The 26674-nt window shown below is 42.4% G+C and overlaps 1 protein-coding gene across 2 annotated transcripts in view; it reads right to left on the bottom strand.

The window, feature by feature from the left end:
• Positions 1-24838, bottom strand: part of mtus2a (microtubule associated tumor suppressor candidate 2a) — a 44695-nt gene extending 19857 nt beyond the window's left edge. For both annotated transcript variants that reach the window (XM_078172472.1, XM_033649221.2), the window contains exons 1-4: positions 24706-24838; positions 11092-13372; positions 8886-9144; positions 5060-5320 (exon numbers count right to left, since the gene is read on the bottom strand). In XM_078172472.1, coding sequence (XP_078028598.1) covers positions 5060-5320; positions 8886-9144; positions 11092-13116 — 2545 coding nt within the window. In that variant the 5' untranslated portion in view covers positions 13117-13372; positions 24706-24838. The remainder of the gene's footprint in view (positions 1-5059; positions 5321-8885; positions 9145-11091; positions 13373-24705) is intronic.
• Positions 24839-26674: the final 1836 nt, after the last annotated feature.

Here is a 26674-nt window from a genome sequence, read left to right as displayed (position 1 = left end):
AATTTTATTTAACACCATGTTATTGGGTTGGAAGCAGAAATTGTGTAATTTGGGTAACTTAGACCTTTAACATTGTGATTCTGAACTAATGCCTATGCTAATTATAGCACATACTCCCAAGTAGTTTTCCTCAGCCTCTCCACAGAAAAACAATTGCACATGCACACATACATACACCTGCATGTTACACATTGATCAGAGCAGGTTGACGAGCTACGACAGTGGGGAGTTTAAACTCCAGGGATCCTTCCTCTAACCCACTTTACTGGAGCCCGGCAATCCTTTCCTCCTCATCGCTCTACTCCTTAATGACTCCTCCTATCATCTGGAGCCCTGATGGAGTCTATTTTGCTTGCTGATCAATGGGGAAAACGAGCAACTGAGCCCAGCCTTTCTTCTCTCTGTTCCAGAAGGAGGTACTGGGTTGCTGCGACTCCCCCAGCATTCTTGATGGAAGCATGTTTGAGAACTCATCTGTCAATCTATCTGTTCTTTGATCTGAGTTGGAGCGCAGTGAGAGGGTGCAAAGATCCCCAAGTGGTAGAGGAAAATCAAGTATCGCAAACAATCATCACACTCCTCGTACTCCCATACACTCACCTGCATGCGCAAATAACTGCAGATTAAACAGAAACAGAGCCTTCGGAAATTAGAAACTGAAGATTGTTTACCACTCTCACTTAACTTTTCTGTCCCCATCGGTACTGTGAAGCACAACATCAGTCTACAAATTGGTTTGTGCAGTCACTCAGAAACATGCCCCAATATTGCACACAGCGCCTTGGGCTACATAGGGATTTCAAAATGCAATTATTTTGGATAAAATTGACAATATCTAAAATTCAAATCAGGGAACAGCTAAACTTTGAAAGAAATGTCACCCCTATTTTTTTCAGCTTTTCTAAATGGCCCTCAAGACAAAAACAAAACAAAACAAACCCTCAGAATTTCATCACCATTTCATCATCATGCAGTTTGCAAACTGGCTATTTTTTGATATTTGACCTGTTTCATACACAATAATGGTTTTGCAGGGAACAGTCTAAAGATGTATTACAACTGAAGCCAGGTCCAGAAAAGACAAGACAAAGTGCTATAAAAATTGTTAAAATTTACAAAGAAAACAGCTTTCAGATAAAATGTTAGACTATATGAAAGTAGAACAGACATTGCCTTCCAAATCAACATTGCTGAATGGTCAGAGCGGCAGCCATTTTTATGTGTACATTTGCAACTGCAAAGAGCTGTGACCATTATGGCAGTTAGCAAACTAACTTCCATATAAACTGACTTGCAGCAGGTCACAGACTCACTGAGGTGACGTTCTGCAGTAATGACCAAACGAGCAGTGTATGAAGCATGCAGGACCACTGGATTTAATTGCTTCATATTTTTTTAGGTAAGTAAGAGAATCACAGTCTTTGTTCATGTATGGCTATATTATCTATGTCTATAATGTCAGATGTCGGTGAGATTTCAGTTGCGTTTTGACTGTTGGCTCAGTAACACACCGGGACACACAGATGTCGATAATTATCAATGTGATTATAGACCCAGACCAAAACAGATTTCTCAAACTAGTGGGTGTGACACACCTCACAGCCAAACTGAAAAAAACCCATCACGGGGCGTCGTTCCTGTGGGCTCCAGCAACACTAAACCCCTGAGCTTGCCTGAGAAGGACTAAATGCACAAACCTACTTTTAAATATCCTTTGGAGAGAGTCTTTCACTTTGCCTGTATTATTTTATTCTGAAAATGTCGGCATGCAACCTCATTCTGTGGACAGTAAATGAGGTGCAGACTTCCATCTGTGGCACCGGTGATGAAGAAATACAGCTGGTGCTGGACGGAGCAGTGAATGACAACAACCCTGCCCACATTTACGAGTACTGTTTGTAGTGGAAGCGCTAAGTGGACCTAGGGTCTTGGTACCATGTCTGAAGGCTTACTTTCGATTCCAAAGATACCATACTGAAAGTGTCTGGTTAAAACAGGGCTTTAGATATAGAGTTAGACCAAAACACATCAGACAGCCTCCTGGTTAAAGCTCAACTAGTGCTCACACACTGGCAGAGACAGAGCGCGACCCACAGCCAGGCCCAGTTTAGTCTGGAAGGTTCAAATAGAGCGAGAGTTCAAATGCCTCACAGTTAAAGGTCACAAGCACCACACAGAGTCGAGGGTGGAAGTCAATGTTTCTGCTCTCTCCCCTCCTGCCCTCCTGCCTCTCTCACTGTCACACACACACACACACACAGAAATGGACATCAAAGGCCCTTAATGTTTTGCTTCTCATGTCTATCATCCTTGATTCCATTTTGGTCTCACCACGCTCCAAGCAGCAAGAGTTCAACAGCAGGAAGAGGAACATTGTGCTGCAGGCACTACTTTTAAAACTTCTAGTCTTTTCATTCTGCTAGCAGGTGTTCCTGTGCTTTGTGAGTGTGTGTGCATGTGTGCGTGTGTGTGTTTACAGATGTAATATTTATAAAGTGGTCAAAATGCCTGGACCACAAGTGATAGATTACTGGAGTAAATCTGCACTTTAATATTGGGTTGCTTAACTAGAAAATATGCTTACAAGCAAGAGTTTAGGCCTCTGTTATATTGTGTAAATGTATCTTTAGGGTTCAGTGGATGTTACAGTAACATAGAGAGTCACATTGAGTGTGATATGTTGTTGAGTTTGAGGTTGTAAACTTTGGCCAGAATGGTACAACAGAATCTCATTTCATTGATTTATGATATTGATATTAGCAAGGTAATTTATTTATAAAGGTACTGTGCAAATGAAGCTATTTTCTGGGGGAAAGGAAGAGATAAATTCAATATTGTTGATTAAGTTGCATTTGTCTCCGACAACAAACCAAAGCAGAAATAGAAAAATCAAAATATATAGCTGCAGGGAGCAGTTGGTGGCATACAAGCTCCCAAGTGCCATAGAAACTGTGTTTTCCAGCTCATTACTGTGCTGCTATATACTGATCTTTTGACATTTACTGCACAGATTTACTGTAGATGCTGCAGGGAAGTATCACTTTGAGCAATTGATCACTTCAATAGTGCCACAACTTACATGAATTATTGAGATTTTGCTTGAGGTGGGGGTTTAAAATCTACGAGTTTAGAAAAAAACGATGCTTCTCAGAATATTCAAGTTGGTGGATATTTGTGTCACCATGTGCAGTGGATTCAGGTCATTTATAAGAATACAGGGAGCATACAAGGCCAAACTGAACAGAATATCCCCCTCTGTGTCTGCTACATGTGAAAAGTGCAAATCAGGCGTGGGGACCTTAGGTCACCTTTTCTGGTGCCCCGAACTCAGGAATTTCTGGGCGGACATTTTTTCAATTGTATAGTAACATATATAGCAAACAGTTAGTCCTTGACTGTCTCTCTGTGATACTGGGCTGCCCTAATTACTCTTTGACTCTTTCTCCTGCATTAAAGGAAGCTCTTATGTTTAGTATAGTCAAAGCAAAAAGGGTAATTTAATTTACATTGGGCAATTATAAAATTGTTATTTTCTTAATCAATTGATTAATTGTTTGGTCACAAAATAGTTTTCACGTGGCTTGTTTTGTCTGATCATCAGTCCAAAATCCCCAAATATTCAATTTAATATCACAGAAGAAGAAAAAAAAAATTCTCTTCCTTCCATAATGATTTTACCCAATCATGGACAAACCATTAAAAAGAATCATAAAATCAGTGTCTAGTCCTGTATGAGACAGATATGACAAGCTTTTAAAAAAAATGAAAATCTTCACATTTATGCCACTTGAAAAAGAAAAACACTCAGGGGACTCCTTTTTTCCCTGTTCCACAGCAGCTAAAAAGGTGCCTCCCCCACGTTACCGCACAGTTTGTATTCATTTCCAACCAATGGAAGAGAGAAAAGAGGGATGAAAAAAGTATGAGTACAAAAGGGGGGGACGAGGGAAAGGAGTGATGACATAACAGGGGGCCTGACGTGCGTGAGAATGTAGGTGCTTACGTCAACTGTAACTGGGAGAGGAAGAGCAAGCATTCCCTATGTAGGTCACATTAAAAACACATGCAGCTACCACATAAATTCAGCTAACTAACCGACCAGCCTGACAAGCAGCATTGAAATCACAATTGTGAGAACATCTTCAGCTTTCCATGACTGTAAAAGAAAATTAAAACAATCCATACTGTACTGTTGTCGCTGCTAGTGATGACTGAATCTGCAGCACAGACCTAGTTAAGAACCTGTTAAATTACTGATGAGTCTGGGGAGTGACATCATGTGCTCTGTTATTTTAACATACATCTAAAAGTGATGACAAGCTAAGCTTTTGAATGGGGGAGATTTCATGACCCAGTGCATATGGATCAGTTCATTCTCACTGTTGTGGTAAATGGTGGAAATTCATATCACATTTTCTACTTTCATAAAGTCCCAGCCATCCTGCCTGCTGGTCTGTAATATCACACCAACTTCACGCCATGTCATCACCCTATATTCATGAATCTCAAGAATCATCCTGGAGCAAATTAATTAGTAACAATGTCACAATGATTTTAGTTAACTAATATTAGTGCTCCTATTTGGGTCAGTCATATGCAACACATGCACAAACAAATTAATCATTGAACACAGTCAATGCACCAAAACCAAACTATTAACAATTGCACTGGAGTTGACTATAGCTGGAAACATCCCTTGTATTGTCTCCTCATATGTTCTAGAAAATGTGTATTGCAAAACTGCAGCTCTACAGCTGTTATTGACCTGGAGCTTGTGTATGAAAAACAGAGTGAATAATAAATCTTAAGCGGGGTGGAGCACAGGAAGAGAAAGCAAACTGTAACATAATGAACGTGGGAGGGGGCTGTTTATGCAAACTGTATTCATGAGGGGAATACATAGAAGAGGGCAATGAAGACAGTATGGTGATGTTAACAGTGTATTCATTATGTAGTGTTAAAGTAGGCGTTTGTGAAAGTACCACTGAGATATAGATACCAGCCCATTCTCACAAAATGGTAGCACTGGTGTTAACGGATCTGTAATGAGTGGACTCACGGTGAGCTGTCCTGCAGGGGTCACTCTGCGTGCTGTCAGCAGAGTGGGCCGAGGAGACCGAGGACACGCTGGAGCTCCTGACGAAGCCGAAGGCTGCCAGGCGGCCCGCGGGGAGACGGCTGGAGCTGAAGCCTGGGGGGCGCAGGCCTGACTGGCTTGTTTTGGGAAGCAAAGACCTGGAGGCCGTTGCCTGGGGCTGGGCTGCTGCTGATGCTGGAGCAGGTGGAGGAGGAGGAGCATGATGGGTGAAAACCTGGTCATCTGTTAGAAAGCACAGTGAAGAATCATGTTAATTTTTTGTCATCAATTATTCAAAAACAGAAGGATGTTCAGGAGGCAGGATATTGTTTTAGCCTACATTGGATGTCCTTATCTGAACTGATAATACAGCAGCAGCCAGACAGCCAGTGGCTCTGCTAAGGGGTGACCAGTGGGGGCCACGGCCACTCACATACAATCACTGATGATTCCTTCACTCTTATGTTGGCATAGTTTTCAATAGCCAACAGTGTAATAGAATTCCTGAAATTCAGTTATGGTTTTTGGCTTCAGTGTGCCACCCCAAGGTTTTCAGTGGCCTCATGTGGACACCCAAAATTTCTTGGGGGGCCATTGCAGACAGTATGCAAACAATGATAAACAAAGTGACCCCTCATTCCCTACATTTCAATATGTGGTAATAATTAGCTGCATTTACGCTCCGTTTGTTTGAGCAGCAGCACGTGGTGCTGAACGGACAGCACCACAAAAGCAGGAAGTGTGTGTGTGTCTGTGTGTTTGACTAACTACTGTAAACTCATTAACACTCACATATTAACAAAATGCAGGAGATTCAGAATAGCCGTGATGTTTATTTCCCCTGTGAATCATTCATCATCCTGTGTTGAATAAGCTCTCGGGGGGCACCAGAAAGTTTTCTGTGTTATGAGTCCAACAGCTACGGCAAGCAAATGTAATAACAATATACACAACAACCTGCTAACAGCTGCTTTTGGCTCCGGCCGTGCTTGCAGACTGGGCTGGCGGCCAGCAATTTCTCTAAGGCCAACAATGTTATGACGCTTGATATGACACCCGCAATTTAGGACCTAGCTGATGTATCTTTCCAATACATACACTGTGTTTGCCTGTGTTTATAGATCATAACATGATCAGTAATGCCTCGTTAGTGTAGGTGCTGCAGTGACGGACTTTAAATTAGAGAAGAAAATGAAACGTTTGTGTAAAAGAGAGGAGAGAATGAAGAGGAGAGAAAACATCTTAACAGGGGAAGAGAAAGAAAAGACAGGGAATCAAAGAGAGACACAGAGGATAAAGAAGTAATCATAGCTCCATGGCAGCCATTGTCAGTGAGCAAAGGGGAGCAATCCTCCCTCTTGGTAATCTATGGTTTCCAACAGCAAGACAGACGAAATGTGCAGGCATGAACAACCGAGGCTGCACACATTTACACACAGTGGGCAGTGGGCAAATCCGCAGGCCTTGGATAGAAGCCCCATCCTGGGCAGAAGAGGAACATTATCCCCTGCTGGCTGCAGAGATAAGGTAGGCAACCCTCCTTTCCTCAACTATTTGGCACAGCTGTGTGCTCCAGTACATGCTACAGGGCCAACACAGCATCAGTGCAAGAAAGAAAAAACCCTGTGAGGAAGAATACAAGCTCAGTTGGTAGAGAAAAAGACAAAGTGGGACAGTAAGAGGCAGAAAAGTCTCCAGTGTAACTCCCCTCCAGCATCATCAGTGCAGCTGTTCGCACGTCTCACCTCTTTCCTCCTTCCTCAATATCTGCCTGTGTGCCTGTTTATTACGTTAGAGCCCGCTTCCCTTGAGTGAGAAGGTCAGGATCATTAAAGATAAATGTCCTCATTTCCCTCCTGCCCCTCACCACTCCATTCATTCCCTCTGAGAGACGAGGGAGAGAACTGCAAACATCCTCAGCCTGGATATCACAGACCTAAGCCCCTGTTAAATGAAGATACACATTATTCATAACAATCTAAAAAGGAACAGGAGGGAGATGGAATTATTAATATGACTTTGACTGTCCTTCTCTGTTTCTGTATTTCACTATATTTTTTTAGCCCCACAATAACTTTTTTTTTTTGTCTCTTTCTTACATTTGTCAAATTGCACCTGCAAAACACACACTACCTGATAAAGCGGCTCTCAAGCAGTACAAAAATAGGGCTAAAATGTATTAAAGTGTGACAAATGCACCATGAATCATGGGTGTTTTCCTGGGCTTGCAATTTTCTCCCTTCAGCCATTCCAAAGCTTTGAATATAACCACTTTACTTCCCTCTCAGGTGTGAAACACTACCTTCAGTTTCTCTGCAACACCTGAGATATGAAAACATCTTCATCCACTGGCTGTCACTGACAGAAAGAGCCTCCCAACTTGAGACAAATTATGTAAATCGGTCTTACAAAAGTCAATGGGACAGGCAGCTGGGATAAGCACTATAATGGCCGACCGATTTTAATTACAGCTCTAGGTGAGCTGCGGCAACCTGCATGGATTTCCTTCGCAAAGCTTTAAATTGCGTGTTATTAAATGTGATACTTGAGTGCAACGCAATCTCTGCAGAGCTACTTGAGCAAAGCACGGAGCCTCACTGCTGTGGAGATGGGAGGATCATGAGAGCCTCAATATGCAGAAGTTACAGTAGCTTCATCACAAACGTCCCATCCTGTAAGTGGATGATCCTCATTATCATAACAATGGAGAGTTTAAAAGCCGCACAGTAATTATGTGAGTATTTTGAATGCTATGTACAGTATAATTACTATAATATGTGCACGCAAGATACATTTACAAAAGCCTGGGAAGTTGTAATTCATAGTAGTGAGAAGAACAAAGGAAAAAACAAAACACTTATTGCAACACTGTTAAGGGCTACAGCTCAGATTTCTCCAGAAAATAAATTTAAAAAAACAACAAAAACAACAGAAATCCCTTAATAACATGACCTATAAACACAAGGGCAGACACATGCTACATGCACAGTGTATATATATTAGCTGGTGTTTATCCATGCAGTGTGTGTAGGACAGTGTACAGCAGGGATGAGAGATGATTCCAGCAGAAAGATACTGACGTTACTTAAATGTTAATTGCTTTGCACTTCAAAGCCTGGAGTTCCCAGAGGGCCAAGCAGCACTGAGACACCACACATATGTATTAATAGGGATTATGATAAGGAAGCCTGGCACATCATGACACTGTGCTGATCGATTCTGCATGTTCAGATTTGGATTATCTGTGAGTGTACAAATGCACACGTATGTCCCTGTGTATTTTTGTTGTGTCCCGGGGTTATCGCACTCAGGGAGAGGGCAGATCAAATATGCATGGAAGTGATAAATGGCATAGCCTTTTAGCAGCGTGCAGGGCGATGAGTAAATTTCATACTTAGATATTCTAGGGACAGCCAAGCTATAACGTAAATCTGACTTCAGTAGTCAGAGGTGGTATCTGAATCATCTGAATTAGAAATTCGCTGTGTGTTGAGCGAAAGTGCGGGCAAGCTTTCATTTTTTTATTTTGTTTTGTAGATGGCAGCCTTCTGGTGCAGGAAAAAAGTCCCCTCAGAGTATTTCTTTCTTAAAGCCCTCCAATCAGATCAGCCAAAAGGAATCTCAGAGAATGCATTTTAATGAGTTGCCTTCATCTCGGGCCAGGTAGCTCTCTGGTGTGTCAGATTTTAGGTTGCTGAAATAAAATCTGACACATGCTGTTGCTCAAAAGAGGCCATCCCCGTCTGGTATTCTCTCTGTGAGGGAAATATAAACCTTCTCCAAAACATAATGTGAGGAAATCTCTTACCTGCGTTATCTTGGCTTTTCTGACTGGTCGCTGGGCTGACTGGTTGCACTGGCTGGCTGAAGACCAGAGTTGACCTCTGACCCTGAACAGGTACTCTGCCCTTGGCTGAGCCCGTAGCCGTCCTGGTGACAGCCCCCAGGCCGAGACGCAGACCTCTGCTGGAGCGCAGGAGGCTGCCGCTCCCTCCCGCCTGAGCAGCCGTTCGTGACTGCAGCGCCTCCTCAGGTGTACTCCCTTTGAAACTGGCAGATCTTCCCACCTAGATTGTAGAAATAATGAAATTAGCTTTAAAATGCTATCATTGAAAATCTATGTACTCTGGGACACTGCACTGTCTATGCAGTAGAGAGATGCAAATACTTTTGAAATTGCTGCTATATATCAAGAGCAAACAGAGAAAAGGGGCTGTGGCATTCACTTTTGCTCAAGAGATAAAAAACCTACAACTACCAGAATGCACTGGACCAATAAATGCTGGGTAACACTAATGGGTAACGTAATGCAAGCTTGGCTGCTTTGACACAGGAAACAATATGGTGGGCAGCTGGTAAAATACGATCTTGAATTACAGTTAAATGTTAAGCTAAAATATGTTTCTGAAACATTTGAGGGGAGAAAGAGGCAACACAGTAATGGAATCTTGGTTCATATTTGTTCAGCACTGGTTAGTTTTACTGTTTGATCTCAGTTTTTGCAGGAAACAGTATGGTACCCACTTCCTGTTCACAAATTCTTCTCATATTACAGCCAAACAGGGCACTGGAGTATGTTTCTGAAGACATTATAGGTGAGAAATAGGTAATACAATAACAGAATCTTGGGTTTTTTTAGACTGTTAGTGTCTGTGGGTGGAAAATGCGTAAATACAATGTGTAGTTCGAGCTAGAGCCAGCCAAATGCGTCATTCAGTAGATTGATGATCCGTAGTTGGCGAGATCCATAGTTCATTTACACATTCTACCCACACTGTTGTGATAAAGAGCTGGTTGAAATGAGCAAAGTATCCCTTTACTTCAAGTATTTTAAGCACAGGGTCATAGTTAATGTGTATAATAACAAATTGTATCTCTGTTACTTTTCTGGTACGTGAATGTGGTTGCTATGACTGTAAAAACATATTTAAGGTCCCACAGATGTAAACAGTGCATGAGCACCCACTGAGATTTCCTGCTGGTGTTTGCATACATGCTAATGTGTTTACCGGCAAAGTCTGGCTGCCATGACATGTTAAATATTGTATATTTTGCCTGTGATATCACGAACACTAATGCATCCTGTAACCTAATTAACCCACAGCATAATTATATTTTCCATCTATAATTGCATCCTTATAGACTTAAGTCTCTTTGTTATCAAACATTCTGTATGAACAAAATGAAATGAAAATATCATGAAGCCAACTATGTCAGTAGATAATAAGTGATAACAAGAATTCCTCCATCCTGTAGTGTGTCCACAAATATGCTGTGAGTAAAAGTAACAACCAGTCTCATGAAATGCAGGAGAGCTGAGATCCATAAACATGAACTGTCTCACATCACCAGCATAATTCAAGAGTACGTCTTGTCTCTCAACAATCTGTGTGCTGGACAAAATGCTAGTGTACATGCAGTGACATATACAGTATTGAGAATCCTCTTGTCCCTGTGGGCTTTGTTCTTCAGAATGCATTAACTATTTATTTCCGCGTGTTGGTGTTTGACGCTGTTTGAATATGAATGCCAAATGAAGCTATTTAATCAGAATCAATAAGGGATGATTTTTAAGCGATAATGAGAAGCCCTTGAGAGAGTGGGAATAAAATGCAGAAAGATCTGTGATCAATTATACATGGTGGTATACCGGGGGATTGAAATTATGGACATCAGCTAGTGAAACTGATGTGCCGAATCAACAAATTTAACAGAAGAGGTTTGTCTTTGTACTTATATAATACAGTATAATGTGTATCCTAAAGTAATTATCTCCTGCTAATTGATATGGGTACCATCATAATTAAATCCTGTCCTTTCTTCACTGCTTGTGTTAATGTGCTATGATAGTGGAATGTGCTGAGTCTAAGCATAATAGAAAAATCATTTGTTGAATGAGAGTACGCACAATGCCAAATTACAATAGGAGTCAGAATGAAAGCTTCATTTTTCTAAGAAAGATTTATATTAAAAATCTTGAAATGAGATGCATACAGTGAAGACTGTACACTCACCTCTGACGGTGCCCTGTAGAAGTTGTCTGCTTTGCTGCCCAGTTTCGGGGGCGCCGTGTGGCTGTGTGTGTGTGCAGGGGGGACGGTGTGTGTGTGTCCAGGGGGCCTGATGCTCCTGCTTAGCATTCCTGATGGGAACATGTTTGCTTGCATCTCTTGGCGGTACTTGTCATAAAGCAGATTGGAGGCACTAAGCACTGGTGCTCCTCTGATTTCTGTGTCGGGCTTGGAGGGGTCTTTAGAGATGTCTTTGAAGGATGTGGGTGTTTGGCCGTGTGTGTATGCTGACAGCCTGGACGGCAGAGAGGATACCTGATAAGGTCCGTCAGCAGCCTGGGGTTTAAACTGAGGATTCTTACGGACGTAGGTGATGATTTTGGGCCGAACTCCTTTAGGTTTAAGTTTAGGTGATGGGGAGCTCTCTTTGGGGCTGGAGTTGTGGTTAGAGCTCTGCTGGTTGTTAAGAGGCGCTTTGGGGATTCCACTTGTGCTTATATTAGTTTTGACTGGTGCTCTCATGCAACTGTTGCCATAGCCCTGAGCTGATGTCGTTACAGCAGGGTTGCATCCTGACGGGACATGTCTAACCACTCCAGAGACATTCCTGGAAACGAGGTACATGGAGGGTTGCCTGCGTGGTGAACCCTGGGGAGTCCTGAGAGGGGATTGGGGAGGGGTAGATGACCTGGAATCAACCCCTGTCCTGTTTGGACTGGTGCAATTCCTTCTGTATGTGAGCTGAGTCTGGGGTCTCTTATCTAAAGTGGAAGGATTGGAAGGACTTGAATTGCGCCACGCAGTTGTAGCTGGCTGTTTTTCTACAGGTGGAGCCTCCCTCTGGGCTGCCTGCCTGGGCTGTGAGACTCCAGATGCAGTGTACAGGTTGGAGAAATCTGATGGTTCACGTAAAGCCGATTTTATAAACTTTCTGTTTGACCCATTGCCGTGTGACTCTGGAGAGGGGTTGGGGGAAGACGGTTGCCCTGTCTCAGCTTGTTGAGCACTGGGCTCTGCTGAGCTTCTCGCTCTTCCCACCTCTGTCTGACAGAGAGGTCTGACAAGCTGTTGCCGTCGTGGTGGCAGCACCCTCTCCTCAAATCCTGCCTTCCTCCTTTGACCCAGCCCCACGTCAGAGGACAATCCATTTCTATGATGACTTCCCCCCTCCTGTCTCTGATCCTGGCTGTAGTATTGAGGACAGCCATGTTTATCCTGAGGATGCGATGGTGGGGAGTTCTGGTTGGCATCTACAGGGGCTGCCCTTTGTCTGGTCTGGGCTGAGGTAGTGTTGTTTGTATTGGACAGAGAGACAAGAGACTGCACTTCTCCGCTACTATCCAGAGCACTCGACAGGCTCCCGCTGAGGGTAACGGCTGACAGACTGGAGACGAACACATTCGTCTCAGACTTGGACTCCTTCAGACCTCCCTTCCGTCTCTCCCTATCTCCTGCTCTGCCTGACCTGGTGTCCCTTTTCTCTATTGAGCCTGTCACACATGTGTCCAGCTCTTCAGTGCTGTGACAGGCAATCCTTCTCTGCACCTCTCTGCCCCTCTGTTGTCTGCTCTCCACTTTGTTGTTGTCGTTGTCATTTCTCCTCACTCCTGTCGAAGCAGAGCTGGCAGTTGAGCTTGAGGATATGGACATGGGGCCCTCGTCTTTTCCATCCCTTATGCTTCCTCCATCATCATCCTCCTCCTCCTGATCCCTGTTTCCCAAGAATGTATGTATCTCCTGACACTCCAAAAGGTCAAATTCTCCAAGCTCAGGCTCCAAACATTGCTGCTCAGAGTCCCAGATTACTAACTTGTCAGGGGATTCACTCTGCGAGACCAAAGGAGGAATGGAGCTTGTGCTGTAACCTGTCTCCTCAATCAATCCTCTCCCTTCTTGATCACCAATTGAAGTTAATTGGTTGGCATTATTGTCCCCAGATTGGGGGAACTGGATCTGGGTTTTGTTTCCAATCTTTTCTCCTCTGTCAACATTGACCCTCAGTTCTTGAAAACCAGTTGGGAGACTCATGTCTGACCAATTCTTTTGGCGCACTTAAAGACACCAGTGGGGTGCTGAGGCCATTTATGGAGTTACAAGTGTTTCTTCCCTTCCTGTCTCTCCTCTTCAGGGTCTGCGCGATGATGGCCCTTCAGTTGATTATTCCAAGGACGAAATGTCATCTCATGGAACCTTTTTCACTTCAACCTGCCACTTATCTTGCATTTACTGTGAGCTAACAAAGCTGTCTTTGATGGCTCTTTGGGGAGATGGAGGTCCATTCAATCTGAAATAAAAGGAAAGGAAATTGTGAGGAAGGGCAACAAGTATGCCTGAAATGCAGCTATTTCTGTCGAACTCATTCCGTGACCCCCCCCCCCCCCCCCGGAGCCACTTAATGTATTTTATATTCAGTTTGGTCTGGGTAGCAGCAATTTCTGAGATCAGCTGTGCATAGTCTGCAATCTTGTGTCCTTTACTTGCTGCCCATGGGACAAAAAGACACTTGAGGCACAACAGGAAGTTGCACATTCGGTGCCCACCATGACAAACTGACAAAAATAAACAACTTACCTAACAAACAATAGTCATAAAAAACAAACAATAACAGAATATGGTGTGTACAACTTTGCAAATTTTACACCCTGATTGCTTTTGCCTTTGGAGGGCGTCTATGTCGCCTATAGGATGATCTGCCACTGCTCGCAAGTCTATATATAGTAATTTAATACAGTAGCCTAATTGTTGTAACCAGCAGGCGTAGAATAGCACCGATAATAGGAAGGCAATCATCAAATTATGATGGATGTTCACTACAAGGCAGGAAGAGGAGAGATGTGGAGTGGAGGATAGCTGAGGCTACAGACTGTTTGTATGTAAGTGAAGGCGTCACCCTGGGGATGTCTGATGTAGACAGGCGAGGAGGAAGAAAGGGAAGGGTGCGAAGTGTTTTGTAATGAGCTTTTTTTTCCTCAGGAGACACAGAAAAATAGAAGACACAATGAGGATAGCGTGAAAACCGCTGCAATAACAGTGTGTTTGAGTGGTTTTATAGAATATAAGATGCAAGCAAACGGTGTGTCTTATATCTAGTGCATGCATGTTCCCTATGTGAAGAACATGAAAATTATGTGTGGGAGTAGAAACACCAACGCAGGAGGGATAAATCCATACCGTAGGTCTGATCACTACAGGAGGGGTTAACACTCTTCTCTCAACATGTCTTCTCTAACACGCCATATGGCTGATTTAGCCACTGCCACAATTCGATTGTACACAGCAACAGCAAGTTGTGCTTCATTTAAAAGGCAACATTCTGCAGGATGTGCAGAGATTTAAATGGTTGTGTCACTCTGAGTAGACACCACTTCAGAGTAACCGACTGTATGTGGTGCCATTGAAACAGGTACAGTCAAAAGATGAGCAGATGGCAAGGAGGGCAAAGAGCTTTTGTCATATCATGTCAGTGCACAGCTTAATTACAGCGGTAGGCTACAAACAAACCCCCCAAACAACCAATAAACAACCGCACATCAACACACCGAAGAAAACTTTGACTCTGACAACATGAAATGACTCTGTTATGTTTTTGCTCTCAGAGGAAAGACTTCCGGGTGTCTCTTTACATTTCAGTCTTTCCATAATTATGCAAGAGCTCTGTGAGGAGTTCTCCTTCTGCCTTGAACTAGACGGATTAAAACCGCAAACCATTTGCCCAGCTAGGAGAACATCTTTTGTTTACTTGTTTGTAACACACAGCCTGTGTCCTACATCATACACAGAACTCATATAAGTTAGACCGCAGTCATAGTCCATCAAAACTGTCAGCTAAATGTACAGTCATCTGTCTGTGTAGGCAGTGAGTGTCGTATATTTAGACCAAGATGGTCATTATGTAGTCAAATATGTGTCTTCAAACCATCACACTGAATATTTGAGTTGTTTCCAAAGTTCAAATAAAACTCCCACCCTCTAATTATATGTGCAGCGGGGGAGTCTGCTCTCATTAGCAGGTGCCTTCTCCATGTGTCCTGTGGCAGCGATATCAGTGAACTGCTAAGAAGGCAGCTCTCACTGCCTGTGGCGCATGTGATGCATCGAGTGCAGAGCTACAGTTTGTCCAAATGCACCAGGAGGGGAAACATTCAAGGATATGATTTGTATTCCTGAAGGTCATCTTAGAAGTAATTTGGAGATGTTTTCCTGAAGAGCCTGTTAAAAGAGGCTGATGGGAACTCGGTGAGCTGAGTAAGGTTAGAAGAAGGTCATCTTACTCTGAAATGTTCATAAGCAAATATCCAAACTTTTAATACTGTATTACATTTTATATAAGGATCAGATGATGATATCAGACATTAGTCAAAATAAGCATTTGTTTATTGTGCTTGTAATATTCTGCTTTAGATCCAAGATTAAGCCATAACTGAATTTCAGGAATTCTATTATGCTGTTTAAGTATAAAAGCTAGTTGAAATCTATGCCAATATGACAGTGAAGGAATCACATACCGATATACTTGGTTTCTTAATTAACAGTTAATATTACTTATTATGTCATGTGCATAGACAAACACCAGTGCCGTTAATATTTTGAGTTCCACAACAATATTGTTTTAATGTGTTATGTATCTATATATGCTAGATGATTAAGTGTTCTTCAAATTGTTGTCCGTTTCCTCATAAAGACAAATATAAATCTTTAATTTAAAGGAGTACATTGACTTTAACAAACAAAATATTAACTGGGAACAAGCCCTCTCAAGTTTAGGGGAGACTCGTGAGTACCCATAGAAACCATTCTCATTCAGATATCTGTCATTCAGCCCCCTTCCCAACAATGGCTGCTTACAAGGTAGGTACCAACAGATGGCTTAAATTGTGTAGTTTCATGAGATACCACTACCTTAATGCTAACTTCAAAAATGAGCACACCACAGCCTCATAAACACATTATTGGCAGAATACAATTGCATCAGGGTGGCCATGGCCCCCCCAGCCCACAACTGGGGCGCCATTGCAGAGATTGCAGAGAGGCAGAGGAGAAATTCACTGTGGTAGACAAATAGACAAACATGTATTATAATCCACACACTGTCTTCTGTGCTCTCTGTGAACACTGCTAATATTTACCCTTAGCTGGTGCACACAATCAAATAATTAGCCAATTATAAAACACACAATACGAAGAGGTGGATATTAGGAGAGGGGATGGGAGAGAGACAGAGAGTCGTGTTAGAGAGAGAGGGAATTCTCTGAGAGGACATGGTGGCAGATCAATTATGGCACTGATGTAGTACTGGAGGTTGTGCTGATGACAGCAGTCTTGGGAAGCTGAGCGCTATGAGCTCGGTCACAGTGGCTGAACCACAGCAAAGCTGCACATCACCTTACAGTAGAGGCAGACAAAACCAATCTGGCAAAACCCAAAACATAACCAGACAGAGAACAAAAGAACCCGTTTGACGATGTGAACGAAATGACCTGATGTGATGATAAAAGGCAAAAAAACATTAGGTGGATGCTTCAGGAGAGATTTGTTTGAAAAAAAAAAAAACTTGACAGGCTCTCCCTGCTGCCGCGCTCCCTAATGTTGGTGACATACTTACTTAGATGCAAAAAGTAAAAAGGATCACATGGGAGTGAGTGTATAAAGGAGGACTGCTGTTGGTGAGGAGCTGATGTTTCCTTTGACTTGAATGTGAATCACGCAATTACAAGTGTAACAAATATGAACATCTTTGATCAAGCTCCTTTCTGAGCAGAGGAAACACTGCAAAACAAGAGAGTACTCAGGGCCCATATTTAACTGTATGAGTTGTGTACGCACTGTTGCCACTGGCGCTACAAGCAAGTATGATAGCTAATTTATATATTTATCAGCTTTTCTACAATGAAAAAATAAGATAAATTAACCTGATGATGATGATATGGTAACTTCTTTCAAAATTAAACAGATTTGACTTTGTGATGAAATCCACAGCATACCAAGGAGGACAAGCCTGATTATTCCTGCATATATGCATGCTGAGTTGATCTGGGCTGGAATATGCAATGAAGGCTTGGTTCACCTTTGTTTCACAAAGTTGGAGTAACTACTCGGTCTGAACTCCTCTGGGAAAACAGCAGGGAGAAAAAAAAATCAACAGTCCTGCTTCTGTTGTCATGGCAATGTCATATCCCTGGGAATTGGAGAGTACACGTCCTGACCTCTGCGTCTTCCATCAGGGGAAAAGGTCAGCGTTAGAAAGAGACGGGCTGTCCTGAAGGTCAGCTTTATGCTTCTACACTCACAGCTCATGCATACATTCTACTGTGCAACGCTTCCACGTGTGAACTCACACCTGTGCACAGTCGTGCATAAAGACATATGGACCCACAGGAGCACATGGTGCACACAAACTACACACAGTGGAATAGCTGAGTGAAAGCCAGGGATTTTTTTTCCCCCGCCAGGTACATATTACTCATCTAGGAGCAATCATATCCCTGCAAGTGGGTAGATAGACGGATTGCTGAAGTGATGAGAGCACAGGGCAGGATAAGACCATATCTCAGCAGTGATCAAAGTCCGTGAAGGACAGGAATTTGTGGTTTTCACCGGGCTCCTAACCTATCAAGTGCCGCATTTAACCAGAGAAAGCCCTTCTCAGTAGGGAACCAACGAGCTGAGAACGCAACATGATGGACTCACTGGAAATGGAGGGCAAAAAAATAAAATCAAGAGTGGAGTCGAAATGGGAGAAAAAAAAGAAAGAAAGGCTGTCCTCACCCTCTTTTCTTTTTTCCTTCTCTGAATGTAAGCAGGTCTGTGTGGGTGAAAAACTGAGACACAGACATGAAGTGGGAGAGATGAGACATGCAGATGGATACATAAAGGAAGAGAGTTGATGCAGGAGAGCCGCTGCTTTCTAATTAGGCTGAGGGAAGGGAATGCATCATTCAAACCTCTATAGTGCAAGCTAGAGCTCTGTTTCTGAAGTGACTTACTGATACAAGCCCAAGAGAGCACAGTGGGGTAATTATTGAATTCTTTTAGCATATACAATGCTAATGAGTGCTAAATTACTCCCATTGATGGAACATACATTTCCATTTTAGGTAGTAAATCTCATGATAGCAGTAAGGCCAGAATCTAAGAGGTATAAGTGGACTTTCCTGTCCTTGTTTCTCAGAGACTGTATGAAAGTTATTGGAAGGGGAGTCGGATAGGGCAGAGGATTTGTATTTTTATTCTTTAATTAATTTTCTTTATATTGCTGAAGGGATGGAAGTCCAATTTTATAAGGAGAGCATGGAAGGTTCTCAACATTTTCCTCATGCTGGATTCTTTCTTTCTTTTGAGTGTTTATTTTGAACTGGAGTCACGAATCATTTAATTGATCTGAGGGACAATCAGACATCTGATCGCATGGGCTATATATCATCTGATGTAATACATATATATCTTTATTAAGTGAAATTGGGGAATGGGACGACTAAAAAGAAAAGAATAAAAAAGTAAATATTTATAATGCTGGAGAGGTTCTTGCTTCAACCCCCGTCCCTATCCTGATAATTGTCATACAGTCCCTTAGGTTTTCATAGTGGAGAATCAAAATATACGCCAGGATTTCACTTGTCAAGATGTGGGGATTGTGAATCTTATTTTCATTCAGTGGATCAAAAGTAATTTTTTTTTTTTCAGAGGAAAAAAATATAAAACTTGCTGCAGAATCTCGTATGTTTTTCACTCATTGACTCTGCAAAGTCAAGCCAGGTCGGAAGTGTGACACATAACGTGTTTTCATGTCACTGAGGTGGTTTGCATTTTCCAAAACATGTGTACATGTGTTGAAACATAAAGGCTGTATGTACATATGAGCGCAGACATTCACCTGCACAGACAGACCCATCAACACATGCACACACACACATACACACACCCCCACAGCATCTTTGTTGTCGGTCCAGCAGCACATGTGGCTGTTACAGGAGCCATTTGTCTTTGGCACTTTGCTTTATTCCTCTCCTCCCCCACTGGAGAGCAGACAGGTTTTATAGCTCGCTGGTCCCAGGGGAACCCCAGCGATGCACACACACACACACACAAGCACACACAGTCCCCCTGTGCCATCTCCCTTTCATCCATATAGGCACACATACATCTGTAGACATGTGAATTCCAGCACACTGTATTAGAGGCAAAAGAAATGGAAAGAGCGGCGATGTGAGCGTAACCATAATTCATGACTCCTGAGTGTTAGCACATGACATAATTAGATTTAGTGCAGGATTTACATTAGATTGCACTGTAGCAGTTGTCCTTAAAGTTGAAACTCTAAATCCTCTAATACAGTACACGCTGTGTCTTTGCAAGCATGTAATTAATCTCTAATGACATCATCCTTGCATGTCCTTGTACGCTTTCTTGGATTGTGTTAGAAATGTGTGCATGTGAAAGTGTGTGCAAGTGTGTGAGTGTGAACTTGTGAATATTGACGCTCTACAGAGATGTAGATACATTCAAGGCTTTTGCGTGAAAAACCTGACAAATGCTGCACATGTGAAAAAACAACCACCACCTCGACCATTTTGGTGTGAAAAAAGTAGTATTCCTTTCTCCTTGTACTTCGTATTCTATTCACATATAATCATCCAGTAGGATAAAGCTTAGTGAGGAAGTCTATTCAGAAATAAGCTAAGCTTTAGTCATCCGTTCCTTCTCCTCCCATCTCTGTCAGCGACACAACACAGACAGAAATAGCACTGAAATAAGCTAAACGCTCCGTTTTCACAGAAGACACAATAGACACCCTGTAGACAGAATTTCACAAGTGGTGATTCACTGAACTGCGCCTGAGTGTTTGTATGTGTGAACCAAGCAATAGCTCACTAGCAAAGGGATTACCATCACAGAGAACAGTGAAGCAGAGCCGGGAAATATCCAGAAATAGTATCCTCCAGTTGCTCTGCACTTTTTCTATAGATGTGCATCAAAAAACAGCAACAGTGCCGCTCCGAATCAACAATCTTTGCTTCCCTGACTGCAGCACAATATAGCTCCCAACTGTATTCAGTTAAGCTTTGTCCCCCCAGTTATTCCCATCCTGTTTTATTGCTTTATGAGAAAATATTTGAATCCCTGTCTCTGTCTCTTCCTCCTCTGCCTTCCCTCCCTCCATCTCCTCTTCCACCTTAATAACAGAGTTAATGAGGGCAGGGCAAAGTGATCAATCCAATTTTCATCCTCATAGAAGGCACAGCAGCAGACTACATCTGCCCAAATAATCCCTCCTCTCGCCACCTCTGTCTGTCTCTCCCACTGCACTCCCACATACACACAGAAACGGACGCCTTTTTGTACCCCAGAGGGAGTCATTCTATATCGCAAGGGGGAACTGTAACAGGATTTCTGCAGCATCTCTTGGGTCAGAGTGGGTGGTCATACCTAACTGAATAAGGAGAATGAGAAAATCAGATCATCTGCAATAAAAGCTGATTTATTTCCGTATTGGGCGCAGGCATGCGGTATTTGCTACCTGCTATGAAATCGTCGGAAAATCACAAAATACCAATAATAGGATTTATTAGCCGAGGCGAAATGAAAAATGGAGGCACGTGTTCACACATCCATCCATCAACGCATGTTCACACACAAGCTTTGTCTCTTTGTTATTCACACAGTTGACAAGATGACAAACACATGATCACATTCCAAACCTCAACTAAAAACGTCACTTCCCGAAATCAACGTGAGCTTAATGCATGCACTTGCACATGTGTGCTTGCAAAGGTACACATACAGTACCATGAGTACCACCTACACACACACACATGCACACACACACACACACACACACACACACAGGCAGTGACTATCACTGCAGCAGGAACAGAGACAAAGAGACACTGGGAGAAAATGTGGCTTGCAAACACAACCTTGAAGTGAAAAATCTCCTTAATTATATTTTTCAGTGTTGCTTTTGGCAAGTACTAGGAATGAATCTCCGCTCAGTCAGACATGGTCCTGCTTTGCCTGTCTGCTTGTGCTGTGCTACGCAGCCTGTAAAGATGGATTGTAGATGAGATAGATAAACGGAAGACAAATGTGCAGGAAATGAAAAGAGAAATGACAACGGGAATAAGATGAGTTGGGTGCAAAAAAAAAAACAAAGAGGAACTGGTAGGGAGATTAGCGTGATTAGAGATACACTGACTGCTTCAGTCTGGAGGAGTGAATTAGGAGAAGGAGGAACACATGAGACTTGTGTTTATTGGTTCCCTGAGCCCTGCAGTTAAGACTCAGATCCAGACAGGGGTGGCATGTAGGAGAGAGGAGAAAAAGGGTGTCTGACCACGCTGGTTGCTGGTTGCACCGCATTGTTATTAGCAGAGCCCCTCCACCCACTACCCTCACTCCTGTCGCAGAGAAAAATGTTAACTCTTGCATGGCTGGCGGGTGAAACTGTATGAAGGGACAAAGAGGAGAGGGAAGGAGTTCACTTCAAATGCAAAGCAGTTGCAGACAAAGAATTCAGTGATAGCAGAATTCTCTGTGGGACCGTAAGTAAGTTGGCAAATTCACGCACACACACACATACACAGACGCACACAGTCAGACATAAAGCTGGCAAGGTGAGGCAGCCCAGACAAAGAAAAGCTGAGTGCAACTTAGACAGGCTGAGTCACTTCGGTTTATTTTAGGGGGAAAATGATAATAGAAACAAATGATGCTGCAGAGAGTGAGGAGAGGGGGTGGAGAGGATGTGGGGGATTCTAGTTTGTATTGCAATGTGTGTGAGTGTGTGTATGCATGTGTAATGTGCAAGTGGCAAACCCCAGGGGTGTGGGGGAGGGAAAACTGGCAAAGGATCAGTGAGAGGTGAGCAAAGAATAGAGCGCGCTGAGGTTTTTTTAGGGGTGGTAATGATGTGCAACAAAAAAAAAAAAAAGTGTGTGTGTGTGACAGAAATACTGTTTTCATGCATTGGACAAAGGAAGGTGAAAGAGTGCAGGCTGGGCAAAGACTTCCTAAGGTATGACGCTCAGTTTAAGGATTCACATATGCTGCTGTTCTGGCAGATAGGTTTATTTTTGGGAGCAAAGCTCAAAAAGAAAATCAATGTACAGTCTGGAGAAGTATCATAAAAAATTAATGATTGTGTGGCTTTACAGTCAAGTTAAGTATAGCACTTAAGAGTTCTGTCCTCATAAACACACTGCTGCACAAACTTGGTTTGAGTTCATTCGCAGAGTGGCATTAATTTGCTTAATAAGAGCTGTAGCCTGCTGACTAATATAATTTAAATGCACGAGAAAATCTGCGGCACTTCCCTTAAAGTGGCTACAGATGCACACACATACACACAAGTGCAAAAAAGGTCTTTCATGTTGACTCCCTACAGGACAGGGAAGTGTGTGTGTGTGCGTGTGTGTCATCAGCGGGGGCGTGCCTCTCTGTTCACCCTCTGATGTCCTGCCCGTGACTGCAGGGGAGGAGCCACAACAAGCTCATTGCCACCTTCCAGACAAAGACAGCGTGAATTTGAGAATGTGTGTTTGCATGTGTTGACACTTCATTCACACTGACTTCACTCACACACACACACACACACATCAACATATGCACCATCCTCATACGAAGCAAAGACAAACCTCCAAATTGCTTAATTATGAGTCACAACACCAGTTAGTGAAATCAGTGCAGCCTCCTCCTCCTTCTCTCGTCTCACACACATTTAATTACTTTTACAGAACACTTTTGTCCAAATAAAAGACAGAAAGAAGCAATACATGTTTATAAATACACAACATGATATTGAAAGGCACACTGACACACTTCCCCTCCTCTCCCTCCTTCACTCCACTTATCATCTCTATTTTCTCCCTCCCTTCCTCCTCCTTCTTCTCCTCTGTTCTGTCCTATAAAATGACCTTGAAGGTCGCACCGGTACACTACACTCATGGGCTTTGTGACAAACTGTCTTACCTGCAGAAACACACACACATACATACGCGCCTGAGCCCAAGCACCACAACAAAACACACACAATCACACACACACACACACACACACACACACACACACACACACACACACTGCTGCGAGTGGTTTTCCTGGCAGAGATCTGCAGAATTGATCCCTGTTCAGACATTGCAGAGGTCAGATGTAATGAATCAATCACACATGCATCAGCATCTAGAACAGCAGCTACAGCCAAGGCCAGGGGCTCCACTGCCCTACTTTGATGCAGTGTCAACCTCCACATTAACATGACTTGGAGGGGATTGGGAAGATTGAGCCAGATGGACTGGACGATCCATAGACATGGGAAGTCTGTGATATTGGGATCGATAATGGCAGCAGCCGATTCAGATACACGCAAAAACCACACTTCTCACACGTATATTTTATGTACAGGGTAGAATCCATCGACCACGTGTCTGAGCGGTGCGGCCAGATGCTAAATGGTGTAAACCCTCACACAGCTGCAAAGCTGAAACAACAATCTGAGTTGAATAAAAGAAGGAAAGCTCCCCCCTGCATCGTCTCAAGGACAACCTGATCATCAGACACCAATCAATCAGGACAAGAGACAGCTGAGTGTGAAAGACATGCCCTCAGTCTGCTCACCTTTATTTGATCCATCCCTTCCTGTCTTACCTCCCCTCCCTCCTCTCTAAGTAGCCTAAAGGTGAGGCTGAGGACATGGGAATTGTCTCAAAAGTAACTAAAACACTGTGCATTTGACTCCTCCTCGGGCTTTGCAAAGAAGTGAGAGGAAACTAAAGACAGTGTGAGGTATTTATGTGTGGTAAATGAAACTGAGGAGAAGAAAATGAAACCATTATCTGTGTTAAATCGAGCAAAGGATTTCTATCATGGTTCAGTCAGTCTCTGAATAAGGCATAACTTTATTACAACTTCACATTCTGCTTCTTCAAAACCACTTCCATTAAATGGCTAGAGTCTGAGTCAGCATAACAGCACTATAACACAACTACACAACAGCTTTTCCAGCATTTGAGAATGTGGATTATTTCCTTTTCTGTTTCTTTTTCTTGATGCCAGAAATTATTACAGCACAAAATCTGCCCCAAAACTAACAAATAAATGATAATTGTTAAAAAAAAATAAAATAATAAACACACATTTCTTTAAACCGTCTTCCTTGTCACCTCTCAGTTCAGTGGATCATAGCAGGAGTCAGGTCTAAAGCCTGGATAATCTATGTCTGATCATTAGCATTACCCACAGAGACCTGACCTGCTCCATCCATCACACCAACCTGCTCTTCCCTGTCTGACCTCACTCTCTCCAGCCACGCTATAGCTCCTCTCCTTTAGCCTACTGCTCCACTTACATTAAGACCTGCAGGTCAACTACTAATATCACAGTCTCGTTTTGTGTTTTGCAGACACACATTTTTTCTCACACGCTGCACGGCGAAAACAAAACGCTCAGATCAATATTTAGCTGAGAATGCTGCGCGAACCGAGTCAGCACCAAGACCCGAACCCTACAGTTAAAAATACATGCGACACTTCTTCAAGAAAACGGTGCTGGACTCCTGATGATCGCTGCAACAACAAAAGATATAAAGATAAATCCCTGCAGGGTGTTTTCAGTTGTGCTACTTACCTTCAGGTTTCTCTGGTGTTGATTCATTGAAGAATGTCGGTCAAATGCAGTTGAGTTGCAAAACGAAACACCAGCGTGTCTCTCCACTCTCTTTCTCTCTCTCTCTCTCTCTCTCTCTGGATCCAGTGCAAGGAGGGAGAGATGCTGCGGACAGGAGGAGGAGGAGGAGGAGGAGGTGGAGCGGTGCTGATGCTGCAGCCGACACCTGGCAGAGCGTCCTCATGATCAGGCGCCCGGGCTTCTCTCTCTTTCAACACATTGGCGCCCTCTGCTGGATTATGTGGGAAGTGTAATGAAAAGTCCTGTCTATAAAATACATAGATTTCATAGAACATTGGTTATCAGAGATATTGGATGTAAAATTTAATTTTAATGCCTCAATTTGTATATTACAGGAGATGTTACATGACACTGTAAGGTATCCACAGAGTTGGTGTGCTCTTTTTTTTTACTGTATTAAAGAAACTTATACTCTAAGATTGGGAATCCACTCACCCTCTTACACTGATTCACTGGAAAAATTAAATGTTTACTAAATATTATTTGAATATGGGAAAGACAATAGCAATGGAAATGAACAAATTAATTTGAAACATATGGGGAAAAATATTACAAGCACTGAGTACATGAAAAAAAGGGGAAAAGTGGTCAGTGTACTCAAATCTGATTTGAGGTTTTGTTTTGTTCTACTTCCTTTATTTATCTTTATTTTTTTTAATTCTTTTTTTGATGCAGTTGTTGCAGAGGGATAAGTGGACAACAATGCCACTTTAAATATAATTATTGGTTACAATATAAAAGATCTTTTTGTTTTTGAGTTTATAAAGTCTTGTTTTGTATTTTTTTTTAAGATTGTGTGTCTTAATTTTGTGATGATAGAAAGTGTTTATTGTATATAATGAAAAATAAAAATAAAATCTTATTTAAAACAAAAAAAAAGATCAGTGGATTTCAAAGCCAAAAGACACTCGAACATGTCTGGATGTTAAAAAGGTCATTTTATTTACAGGAGCAAGTGAAACATACAAACACTTGAACAAAAAGACAAACAGACGACAAGGGGACAAGAAGATAGTGAGCGCCGATATGGTGACATTGATATGAAAGTTTTTATGTGTGGGATTTTTGTTTGATTGGGTTTATGTTTTTCTTCCTAGAAAAAAAAAATTATAATATAATAATAATAATCCATGATTTTCTCAGATCCTCTTTCTTAGTACCTCTGGGTCAGGTCGTTCCTAATAATACCAGCAAATGGCGCCAAACACAGTTAGTGTTTCTCAAAGTCAAGGATCCTTTCTTGGTAGGACGAGTCTTTCCAAGAAAGGATCCTACATGTTGGAACAGGTTAACGAGTGTCCTCACGTGTGCGTCATTAACCCTCAGCAGACTGAGGAGGTTTCAGGATACTGTGATAATTTTGACGCTCTCTGATTTTGTTGTACAGTTTGAGATTCATGTGAATTTTAGGAGGAATATATTTCAGGATGACACTTAAAAAAAACACGTACACTAAGAATCGTGGGTACTTTTACCTGCCGAGGATACATACATGTAACCTTGACAGAAAACCCAGTTTATAGTGGCCTATTACATGTATAGGCTACAGGTGCCTGAAAATATACAAAACATCAGAAAAAAAAACATAACTCAAAGCCCATTTAATAGCTTTTTATGGAGCTTTCAGCTGCATCTCTTGGTCTTCTTCAGCAGATGTAGTTGTTGGCAACTGAGCTGCCTCCATCTGATGAAGAAGGTTGTGGGATTCGACTGAAAGCTCCATTAAAAAAAACCCTAATGAGGCCAGTTATGAATAACAAAACAAGAACCCCTGATGTCACCCACATATACAGACTATTATTTGTGCTTTTTTTCAACATTAACACACTATTGAACACACTGTAATCCAACAATGACCACAGAAAATGCAAACAAAACAGGGGAGTAAAGTCTGAGAATGTGATGAAAT

Source organism: Epinephelus lanceolatus, chromosome 11, assembly GCF_041903045.1.
Source record: "Epinephelus lanceolatus isolate andai-2023 chromosome 11, ASM4190304v1, whole genome shotgun sequence".
In the NCBI taxonomy this organism is placed as follows: domain Eukaryota; kingdom Metazoa; phylum Chordata; class Actinopteri; order Perciformes; family Serranidae; genus Epinephelus; species Epinephelus lanceolatus.
The sequence above is the reverse complement of the archived record's forward strand: the minus strand, read 5'-3'. Positions and strand labels throughout refer to the sequence as shown.